The sequence below is a fragment of the Melanotaenia boesemani genome, chromosome 15 (genome assembly GCF_017639745.1).
Source record: "Melanotaenia boesemani isolate fMelBoe1 chromosome 15, fMelBoe1.pri, whole genome shotgun sequence".
NCBI lineage: Eukaryota > Metazoa > Chordata > Actinopteri > Atheriniformes > Melanotaeniidae > Melanotaenia > Melanotaenia boesemani.
Window position 1 is genome coordinate 19,732,200 of NC_055696.1, and position 11,965 is coordinate 19,744,164.

Consider the following 11,965-nt stretch of genomic DNA (forward strand, 5'->3'; position numbering starts at 1 on the left):
CCAACTACTACAACTGTACAGACCACAACTACAGCTGAACCAACCACAACTACAACTGAACCAAGCACAACTAAAGCTGAACAAATCAGGAGTACAATACCTGTACAGTACACAGTGGAATCTACCACAATTATAACTGTACAAACCACAACTACAGCTGAACCAACCACAACTACAACTGACCTAATCAGAACTCTAAATGTAGAGACCACTGCTACAGCTGAACAAAGCACAACTACAATACATGTACAGTCCACAACTACAGCTGAACCAACAACTACAACGAAGCAGGCAACAACTACAGCTGAACCAACAAGAATAACAACTCGGGAACCCACAACTACAGCTAATGTAACCACAACTACAACTGAACAAAGCACAAATACAATGCCTGTACAGTCCACAACTACCGTTGAACCAACCACACCTACAGCTGAACCAACAAGAATAACTCAGCAACCCACAACTATAGATGAAGGAAACAAAACTACAGTTGAACCTGTAAAGTGACCACAACTACAGTTGAACAAACAACAACTACGGCTGAACTGATCACAAGTACATCTGACACGATTACAACAGCTGAGACAAACCCTTCAACCTAAACCAACCTCAACTACAGCTGAAGATACTACAATTACAGTTTCTTCAACCACAGCCACAGATGAACCAAGCACCACTACAACTGAACCACCTGCAACAACAGCTCAACAAACTACAACTATAGTTGACCAGGTGACAACAATAACTGTGCCTACAGATGAACCTACCACAACTACAATTCCTGTACAGACCATAGCTACAGCTGAACCAACTACAACCACATCTGAACCAGCCAGAAGCACAGCTGAACCAAACATGAAAACTGCTGATCAGATCACAACCACAATTGTTCAGTTCACAACTACAGCTGAAACAACCACAACTACAGCTGTGACCTTTACATCTACAGCTGAACCTACCACAACTACAGCTGAACAAACCACAACTATAACTGTCCAGACCATAACTACAACTGAAACAACAACAACAGCTCAACAATCCACAACTACAGCTGAACAAAACAAAACAATATCTGTGCAGACCACGACTTCATCTGACCTAACAACGTCTACAGCTGGCCAGATCCAAACTATACCTGAACCAAGCACAACTATGACACTACAGACCACAACTACATCTGAACCTACCACAACTATAACTTTACAGACCTCAACTACAGCTGATCAGACCACAACTACAATTGTGCACTCTGCAACTTCAAGTGAACCAACAACTACAGCTGACAATACCACAAGTAAAGCTGAATCGACTACAATGACAACTCAACAACCCAAACTACAGCTGCAACCACCACAGCTACAGGTGACCTACCCACAACTACTGCGGCAACCTTTAGATCTCCAGCTAAAACAATCACAACTTCCCCTGAACCGACCTAAACTACAGCTGATGAAGCCACAACTAAAGTTGCCTCAACCAAAACCTCAGCTGAACCAACCACAACTGCAACTGAACCAACTATAACAGCAGCTCAACAAACCACAATTACAATTGACCAGACCACAACAGCAGAAATAACAACTATGGTTGAACTAACCTCAACTACATCTGCACCAACCACAAGTACTGCTCAACCAACTATGGCTGTACAGACTGCAACTACAGCTGAACCAACCGCAAATACAACTGATCAGACCACAACCATAACTGTACAGTCCACAACTACAAATGAACCAAAAACACCTACAACTGTACATTACCCAACTACAGCTGAATCAACAACAACTACAGCTGAACTAACCACAACTACTGCTGATGAAACCACAACTGTAGCTGAAACATACAGTACAGCAACTGTACAGACCACAACTACTACTGAACCAACCAGAATCATAATTTTACAGACCACAACTACGGCTAAACCAACAACCACAGCTGAACCGAATACAACTACAGCTGAACAAACCAAAACTACAGCTGACAAGACCACTACTACAACAATTGCACCAACTCCAACTACAGCTGAACCAACAACCATAGCTGAACAAGCCACAACTCCAGCTGAACAGGACCACAAATACAAATGTACAATCCAGAACTACAACTGTCAGGACCACACCTCCAGCTAAACTGACCACAGCTACAACAGCACTAACCACAGCTATAGTTGAACCAAGACAAACTACAGCTCAACTGACCACAACTAAAGCAACTGTAGAGTCCACAACTACAGCTAACTTGGGCACAACAGCAGGACCAGAAACTACAGCTGCTTAAACCACAAGTACAACTGAATTAATCACTACAGCTGAACTGAACAAAACTACATCTGAAGAGACTACAACTACTGCTGTAAGTTCATTGACAACAATTAAATTTACACAGACCACAACTACATCAGCACAGACCTCAACCACACCTGCATGGACCACAACTACATCAGTACCAACAACATCTACTACTGCATCCATCACAACTACATCTTGGATCACTGCTCCAGTAACAATTCCAACCACTGCTGCAACCACAACTACAACTAAAACCACTGCTCCAACCACACCTCCAACAACTAGTTCTGCAGCTACAAGTAGTGCAGTTTCTGTCAGACTGAGCATGCTCTATTTCTTGCTTGGACTGCTTGTCTTTTTGTTCTAGTTGACAATAAATATGAAAGTATTAATACCGATAATACATAGAATGATGATAACAAAATCTAAATGAAATATGAAGGATAGAAAAAAAAATTAAGCGGTTTATTGTTTTAATTAGATAAATTATTTGTTCTGTTAATATAACTTTCTTTTTTAAATGATTATCCCAGAGGGAAAAACTATTTATTAAAGTTGTTTCTTTTTTTTTATTTATTATTCAAATAATTAATTTTTTTGTTTATGTTTTTTATGTTTATGTTTTACTGCTCTCTTTGTTTGTTTTGATGAAATCTGAATAAATCTAATTTCCTTGCAGACAATGTTGTCACAACCATTTTATGGGTATTATCACTATACAATCATTCTATTCTCACTGACCAGTAGGTGCATGGAGCATAACAATTTATATACACAAACTTTTTTGCCTTTGGTATTCAAATCAATTTTATTTATAAAGCGCTTTTTCTGCCAAAAGCAACACAGTGCTTTACATGGTAACAACAATTTCTGCATATTAAAGTAAAAGAAGCGGTCACACACCAAAGTAAGCAGTATAGCAATTTAGAAAAACACACTCATTATTTTGTCAGGCCCACGCAGTCACACAGACATCCACACACATGCAAACAGAGTAGTTCACCCCGCCTTCTACACAAACTCCCTAATTTCTGTCTCTCAGAATAATGATATAAATATCTGATTTTAGGCTGCTATGAGGATAAAATGTCTTGAGGATCACACCAGGAGCCAGTCCACTCATGTCCATGGAAGCAGCCACCACAACCACCCAGATCAGGACAGGACAGAGTCCACAAAACAACTGTAAGGCTGCAGTGCAGGACCCCCAGCCACCCAATCAAGGGTGATCACCTCTGCAACAACCCCCAGACCAAGCAAACAAAGCTCCCAATGCTAAGGTCCCCCCATGAGGAAAACACTGGAGTTAAATAAATAAATACACATAAAAGACTTCATAAAATAATGTGGTAAAAAAGTAATAAAATATCTATACATCCATCTATTTTCTGCCACATTCACCAGCTCATCCGGGGCGAATCCCAAGGCATTCCCAGGCCAGCGAGAGATGTAGACCAGATGGCCAAGCCACCTCATCTGGCTCCTCTCGATACAGAGAAGCAGCGACTTTACTCTGAGCCCCACCCGGATCACAGATCTTGTTATTTATTATATATATATTAGCTGATTTCTGGATCGTGCGTCAGCTGACTCTTCCTCGGTCAGAAGGATAGACGGACTCCAGTAGAATGGTTCAGTTGCATTTAATGCAGAAGATTCAGTAGGTGGGGGTGTGTGTGTGTGTGGTTATATGAGTAGGAACGCACACAGAACTCAAAACACACAGGAGTAACTTAGGGTGGGCCCGGATGGCGATCTTTGCTCGGTTAATGTTGCACGTATACTGTAGAGACTGTCGGACCATAAAATGAAACTTAACTCGCTATAATTGAGCTGAACTACAATAGGAATTCTAGAAATTCTGTCCATAAAAGTTATGAACAGAATCGTGAATAAGAACAGCCTTGACAGAGTCCAGCCCTCACTGTAATCGATTCTGATTTACTGCTGGCAATGCGGACCAATCTCTGACACCGGTCGTACAGGGAACGGACAGCTCGTGCAAGGGGCCAGGCACTCCATACTCCCAGAGTGTGTCTCAAACCGCGCACTTACATGAGTGCACTGGAAGGTAGTGCGTAGTGCGCACTAAGCACTACCTTCTGTAGTGCACACTATCGTGGGTAAGTCCTGATCCAAACTGAGCACTAACGTTTTGCAGTTACCGGTAGTGACGTACCAGCTTAGCAGCGCCGCTCCCTTAATATACCTTTTTTTTTTCTTCAAAAAAATCCAAAATCACGTCAACATACGTGTTTGCATGTCATACTTTTATGCTATTAAATGCCTTTTAAAAGGCCTCATTAGTGAAACAAAGAACCGTGGCCTCCACTGTATTTATCTCAGTTGATAACAATAGAAACCATCAGCACACGCATGTCTCCCCCATACTTGTTAGTATAAAGTGCTATTTAAAACACTGAAAAACAGCTTTTAAATAAGCAAAGATATCTTATATGAATTAAAGTACTTTACATTATACATCTGTTTTCATTGGTGTTTACACTGATACCGTTCACGTCTGCAACAGGAAACCGATTATACTAGAAACCATCATTTAAAATATGAAATGCAGTAATGAAGACGCTAAAACAGGGATGCAGAAAACATTTTATTTAAAATTTTAATTAAATCATTTCTCTCTTGCCGCCTCCTCTTCTCCACAGCAGCGTCCAAGCCCGCAAGTGGTAAATGCCTCAGTGCCACTGCTGGCTCGGTAGTTTGATGCCACAGTGACCTACGGTGAACACAGAATGGCAGGTTATATAAAAGCAAACATTATTATGTACTTTATGGGCACTTTGCAGACGCTAAAGTGATCAGCTACAGCTTCGTCAGCAGTACCATCGAAAAGGGGGCCGGTTCTCTAAATCAACGGTGTTTTCTAACCAGTTTTCAGATCAAGGACCATTTCGTTTATGCCAGAGACCCCGCAGTGCTTAATTTGGAGGTTCAGCAATCATGAATAAACATACGGAACCTAGAGCATCAATCTTTTTTAACACTTATAGCCCATCTAGATCCGCGAAATCGGCTATAAAACTGCTAACATTTACGTTGCTAACTCTACTGCAGCCTCCAACAAATGATCAGATCCATAACTGTCATCAGGGATAGAAGAGATAAGAAGCATGCTGCAGTTTATATTAGAATTATGATCAAATAACTTCATACTTACAACAGTTGAAAATACCCTCCGCCTGCATCGGTACCGCTGAGTCGGTGGCTGCCAGCTCTGAAAAACTGGTTGAAAGTCCCTCCCCTTCCGCGATGTCAGCAAGATGGCGTCCGTTTAGTGCGTGTAGTGTCCATCGTTTCGCACTAGATTTTTGGCCGAGTTTAGGGCAGCATCCGGGTACTTTCAGTGCACTGAGTTTTTACTGAAATTTCTGTGTCAGCGCACTAAGCACTTAAATGTAGTGTTCGAAGTATAGAAGTGCGCAGTTTGGGACACACCCCCAGAGTACCCACTGTATGAGTCCCCGGGTGATACAATCAAACCCCTTCTCCAAGTCCACAATGCACATGTAGACTGGTTGAGCGAACTCCCATGCCCCCTCCAAGACCATGACGAGGGTGTAGAGCTGGTCCACAGTTCCACAACCGGAACAAAAACCACACTGCTCCTCCTCAATCCAAAGCCTGACTATCCAACAGACCCTTCTCTCCAGCACCCCTGGATAGACCTTACCAAGGAGGCTGAGGAGTGTGATCCCCCTGTAGTTGGATCTCAACCCCAGAGATAGGTCCCCAGACTCTGCTTCCTCATCAGAAGATGTGTTGTTGGGATTGAGGAGTTCTTTAAAGTATTCCCCCCACTGCCTCATAACATCCCGAGTCGAGGTCAGCAGCCCCCTATCCCCACTGTACACAGTGTTGATGGAGCACTGCTTTCCCCTCCTGAGCCACCAGATGGTGGAACAGAATCTTTTCAAAACAGTCTGGAAGTCATTCTCCACGGCCTCTCTGAACTCCTCTCACACCCAAGCTTTTGGTTGAAGCTTTGCTGGAGATGGGAGTTGAAACACTTTCTGACAAGGGACTCTGCAAGACGTTCCCACCAGACCCTTACAAGACACTTAGGTCTGCCAGGCCTGACCAGCATCTTCCCCCATCATCTGAGCCAACTCACCACCAAGTGGTGATCAACTGACAGCTCTGCCTCTCTCTTCACCCGAGTGTCCAATACATGCAGCCACAAGTCCGATGATACGACTACAAAGTTGATCATCGAACTGTGGCCTAGAGTGCACATGCTGACACTCTTATGCCTGAACATGGTGTTCGTTATAGGCAATCCATGACAAGCACAGAATTTCAATAACAAAACACCACTCAAATTCTGTTTGGTGCATAAACACAAACAACAGTCAGGACCTGTCCCCCAACCTGAAGGTAGAGGGAGGCTACCCTCTCATTCACTGGGGTAAACCCCAACGTACAGGTGCTAAGTCAGGGGCAATGAGCATTCTCACACCTGTTCGTTGCCTCTCAACAGGAGCAACTCCAGAATGGATGTGGGTCCAGCCCCTCTCGAGGACAGTGGTTCCAGAGCCCAAGCCGTGCATCAAGGTGAGTCCAACTATATCTAGCTGGAACCGTTCAACCTCACACACCAGCTCAGGCTCCTTCCCCCTTCCTCAGAGAGTTGACGTTACACGTCCCTAGAGCTGGCTTCTGCAGCCGAGGATCAGACCGTCAGGGTCCTCGCCTTTGGCCACTGCTCAGCTCACACTGCACCTGACCCCTATGGCCCCTCTTGAAGGCGGTGAGCCCACAGAAAGGGGGCCCATGTCACTCTGTCAAGCTGAGCCCGACCGGACCCCATGGGCAACGGCCTGGCCACCAAGCGCTCACGTCCGTGCCCCACCTCCAGGCCTGGCTCCAGATGGGGCCCCTGGTGACCCATGTCCAGGCAATGGAAACCTGTAATAAAAGTTAATAAAACAGAATAAAATAAAATAACATAAATATAAAACATGAATTAGATAAAGATCAAATGATTAAAAGACAAGAATCAAAACACAGAAATCGTAAGACCGAAAACAATAAAAATAATGAGTAATAAGAACAGATTCAGAACAGAAGCTTCAGGAATAGTGCAACTACAACAACAGCACCAACCACAGCTTAAATTATTTGTTTCATTTTATTTATTTGTTTTTTTTTTCTCTTCATTCATTTAGTCATTTATCTTTATTAATATAAAACAAGCAACATTAGTCAACATTTGAATACTGTGCTTGAGTTGCTTCACCTCAAGCGAACTTTAATGACTTGTCATGCAAGTGTATTGAGACTCAAATATGAGGTGTGGCCTTTGTAAAATGTCAGAATTACCGGTTTGACGTAAATCCATTCAGTCATTATATCTAATAACTGTGGTTGATAGAACAATTTAACAATGCCAGTTTTATGATTTACATAGCTTTTAAAAAACCAACTGGATAATTATTGATTGAACTCACAAAAGAGAGTTTGGGCATGGCAGAGAGTGTGTTGAGGTAATATTGTTTAATAACACCCATAACTATGTGTTCCATTCAAAAGAGATTGAAGTCTGTGGTAATGCTTCTATTTCTTTATTCCCGTCTTTCTGACATGTCACATGGGAGAGGTTTCTGGTCATGTGATATGGATGAACAACTGCTTCTTGCTGAGTCACAGTTGAATTCCAGGTGTGTTTGTTGATATTCCAAAACAACAACAGCGGCATTTATCTCAACCACCACTGCATCCATGACTGGAGCAGTTCCTGTACTGGAGCTGTTCTTTGTGGGCCACATGTGGTGGTCATGTAGATGGGTTTGGGCAGCCACATTCACAGGCAATGATGTAAGTCAAGGCCAACAATGGGCCAAACAAAACTGCAGCTCTGGGCCATAACTGAGCCAAATATTTTTTAAGATGTTGGTGTTCATGGTTAGTAAATTAATTTCATCTGCTTGAGCTGAAATAGTTTATAGAAGACGTGCAGTTAATTAGTCATCAGGCCGTTGGCAAGCACTCTGCTTTTAACATGATGAACTGTTAGTTTCTTCGGAGTGCAGAGGAAGCATTAAAAAGTTCAGTTAAAAAAAAACTTGAAAAAGAAATTAAAAAGATAAACAGAATATGATAAAAAAAAATGTAAGAAATATGGTGTTTTAATAAAAGGCAGCAAAAAGAAAAGTACACCTGCAGTTTTCTGGGAGTTTGTTTCCACGTTTACGACTGACAACATTTTGGACTCATTGCAGCAGTCTGATGGTCTGAAGGACAACCTAGTCTACTAAAGATAATTGTAGAAATCCTGTTGAGTCATCAACCTTTAATCCTCCAGATGTTCTTTAAATATTTTTGAAAGGTGTTCCTCTTAAAGAACTTTTAAAATTTCTGTTTTCTTGAAGCTCAACAGGACACTGGGAACATATTTACTACCTTTTCAGGTCAAAAAAGTCTTCTCCAAAAAATCTGCTACAAAACATCAGATTGTTTTTAATTTTATTGTTGCTGAAATCACATGATTAGTACATGATTTATTTTGTTTGTATGTGTTCACTGCTGTCTGTTTCTGTTTACATTTTCATAGAGCTGATCAGCTGTTCTTGGTATGACGTTATTCTGTGGGGGATATTACTGTGGTGCAACCTCGTGACGGCATGTTTTTTCTTTTTCCCTTGTACATTTTTATTGTTTTTATGCATCTTTTAAATATTTTAAACATTTCTTATCGTCTTGTTTGTTTGAAATGTTTTGAACATGAATCCTTGAGCCTGTTGAAGAATTTCTGTCACTATTTGGGACATAAAATAAAGTTCAGTGTATTTATCTGCTAGTGTCTAGTCTGCATGCTGTAAAACTTTAACCTTAAAGGGCATTTGGCCAAAATGAGACACTTCTTGACTCCATGTGTGTCCTGGACATGGTGGCAGGAAGAAGAAACTCAAACAGATAAATCTAAAAATTGTGGTAAAAACACCTTGGTGAGGTCTGAAGATCGTCATAGTGACAGAAAGATGTCTGGACTGCTGGTATCAGACTTCAGACTCTTTTGATAAAACTTTTGGTAAAACCTGCTCCAGAGTGAACGTATGGGAGGACCCTAATTACTTTTGTTTGTGTTTGTGTGAGTTGACGAACTTTAAAAAGGTGTGTTTAGGTGTGTTTGTCTTGGTGTCTTTGAAGGAGGCGAGTGTCTGAGTTATCATGCTGTAAAAATGGGAAAACACCCAGTCAGTGAGGTCTGCTGTGTAGGATATAAATGTAGTGCTGCTCAGCAGGTCATCATAACCCAGGAAAACGCATCTGCAGGTCTCTGCTGTTCATCATGATGAAGCTGATCATTTTTCTAACTCTTCTCTGCATGTTCTCCAGCTCAGGTAATTCCACCTAAAGTTACTTTACAGCAGTCTGTACAAAGAATGAAGCTTTATGATTAAGACCTTTAGCTTTCATTAACTTGTAAACCCTGGAACACTTAAGTGATGCACTACTGCATAATAATAGCAACAAAACCTGATTTAAAACAATTGTCAATTATTCTCATTAAAGAAAGTTTTAAAATGCATTTAATCATGTTCAATTCAATTGAATAAAATGTTTAAAAAATGTATCAGTTGTGTTTGCATTTTAAAATATATACTGTATATAATTTTTTTAATTTTATTGTAATTTATTCTAATACAGTGTTCTTTTTTGTAATTTCATCCTTATTTCCTTATTGTTTTCATTTTGTTTTTATATAAGGTAATTCAACTATTAAGGGCTTAAATATATTTTTTCATTAGTTTTATCCTTATTTTCAGCAGGAGCCCTGGTTTGTCAATCCTGTGCAAATCTTCAGTGTTCAAGCACGATAACAAAGACATGCAGCTCAGAGACCATGTGTATAACGGCGTCCATTCAAGGTATTCCTCTCCTTATGTCATACATTGTTTTACAATGAATTAATTGACATATTGAGATGTTATGTGTGATTTCCATCTATGTTAACAAGCTGTATTTTCAATTTGCAGCCACTTCATCTGGAACTACAGGCCAGCAAATCTACAAGGACTGTGCATCGTCCTCACTGTGTCCAATCCCAGGGAATCAGACATTTTCAGTAAACGTGGGCTTTGCAGGTGCCAGAGCATCTGTTCAGTGCTGCAACACAGACAACTGCAACTCACAAACTCTTCCATGTAAGTGGACTCAGTGTAAGCTGCTCTGTGATAAGCAGAAAACATCAGGCTGATACAAGATCTGATCCTCTGCTCTAAAACGTGTCTCTATCCCAAATAAAATGTGTTGTTCTTTTGTGTTTCAGTTCCTGGTACTCAGACAACAAACAGCCTGCAGTGTGCCGTCTGTAATCCCTCCACCTCTCAATGCACCTCTACAGTACAGTGTTCAGGAGAGGAGAGCAACTGCTTCCAAGCAACTGGTGAGTTTGATGTTGTGACTTCTAACACCAGATCTTTGTACATAATATTCCACTATTTCAGACACGTTCCAACAATTCTGTAAACCCAGTCAACAGAGGAAAGTAACTGAATGAGCATCTTTCTGATTTCCATCCATTGTCTGTACCTAATCCAGTTCAAGGTTATAGGGTACCTGGGATCAGGTGAGAGGCAAGGCACATCCTGGATAGATTGCCAGTCCAACAAAGACCTTTTTTTATAATTGTTTGAATCTTTGGAAAGACTTTATTCCAGAAGTTTGAGCATTTTCTGGATCAATATTCTGGATGAAAAGTGTCAGACATTCAAAGAAACTGAATATCAGTACTTTTACTATGCTTTTTCTAAATATGATCAGTTTGTTAAAACAGTACTTGTTAACCCGCAGTGACAAATGGATCATCAGCATATCCAGCTCTGGGCTGCATGACACCAAACACATGTGCAGCAGCCGCCAGTCTGGGAACTCTGCCTTTCATGGCACCACGGAGAGCGGCTCCATCAGCAGTGGACCGAGCTGTTGTAGCACCAGCTTATGTAACAGTTCCCCAATAACTACACCTGCACCGACCCCAACTACACCTGCACCAACCACAACTACACCTGCACCAACCACCACCACTCCACCAACCACATCATCTCAGTCAGCCTCTCCCTCAACAACCTCCAGTGATGGATGCTCCATCAGACTGAGCATGCTCCATCTGCTGCTTGGGCTGTTTATCTTTGTATTCTAGTTATCAGCATTTCTGTCATCTTCGTGTTAACAAGATTAGATTTAAAAACTTAAAAATAATGGAGGAAGTGGTGTTACTTTCATGTTTTATGTGTATTGAGTGCAAATGCATTATATCTTAGTTTTTTTCCAGATAATTGTTAGGGTAAATGTCCCTTGGAAAATGTTTGTATTTCTTTCTATTTATTTGTGTTTTTCTGTATTCACCACAGTCTCTGTTAAAAGACTATAAATTCAACTTATTTTACAACCATTTTATGGGTGGTTCAGTGCAGTTATCTCATTCAGTACCTTCCACTGTAGAATCTGTGAAATGTATGAAATAAAATTAATAAAATAAAATAAAATGTATCATGTAAATTTATCAACGTTGAGTTTGAGTTACAGTTTTATTTCATGTAAGTAAGTAAAAGTTTATTTATAGAGCAACTTTCGAAATATAGAACCAAACTGCTGTACAGACATGTTAAGAACAACACAAGACAAATTAAGTAAAAACCGTTGCAAATGAA

At 40.9% G+C, this 11,965-nt stretch overlaps 1 protein-coding gene across 1 annotated transcript; it reads left to right on the forward strand.

Annotated features, from left to right (window-relative positions):
• Positions 1-9,545: 9,545 nt before the first annotated feature.
• On the forward strand, positions 9,546-11,422 carry LOC121653827 (urokinase plasminogen activator surface receptor-like). Its single transcript, XM_042007495.1, has 5 exons — positions 9,546-9,652; positions 10,079-10,180; positions 10,289-10,456; positions 10,582-10,698; positions 11,106-11,422. The coding sequence occupies exons 1-5, from the start codon at positions 9,601-9,603 to the stop codon at positions 11,270-11,272; spliced, it is 606 nt and encodes a 201-aa protein (XP_041863429.1). The 5' UTR covers positions 9,546-9,600; the 3' UTR covers positions 11,273-11,422.
• The last annotated feature ends 543 nt before the right edge of the window (positions 11,423-11,965 follow it).

Coding starts and splice junctions, on each gene's coding strand:
- LOC121653827 (XM_042007495.1), top strand. CDS start 9,601: ATGATGAAGCTGATCATTTTTCTAACTCTTCTCTGCATGTTCTCCAGC. Junction 10,457..10,581: donor CAACTCACAAACTCTTCCAT/GTAAGTGGACTC, acceptor TTTGTGTTTCAG/TTCCTGGTACTCAGACAACA. Junction 10,699..11,105: donor CAACTGCTTCCAAGCAACTG/GTGAGTTTGATG, acceptor GTTAACCCGCAG/TGACAAATGGATCATCAGCA.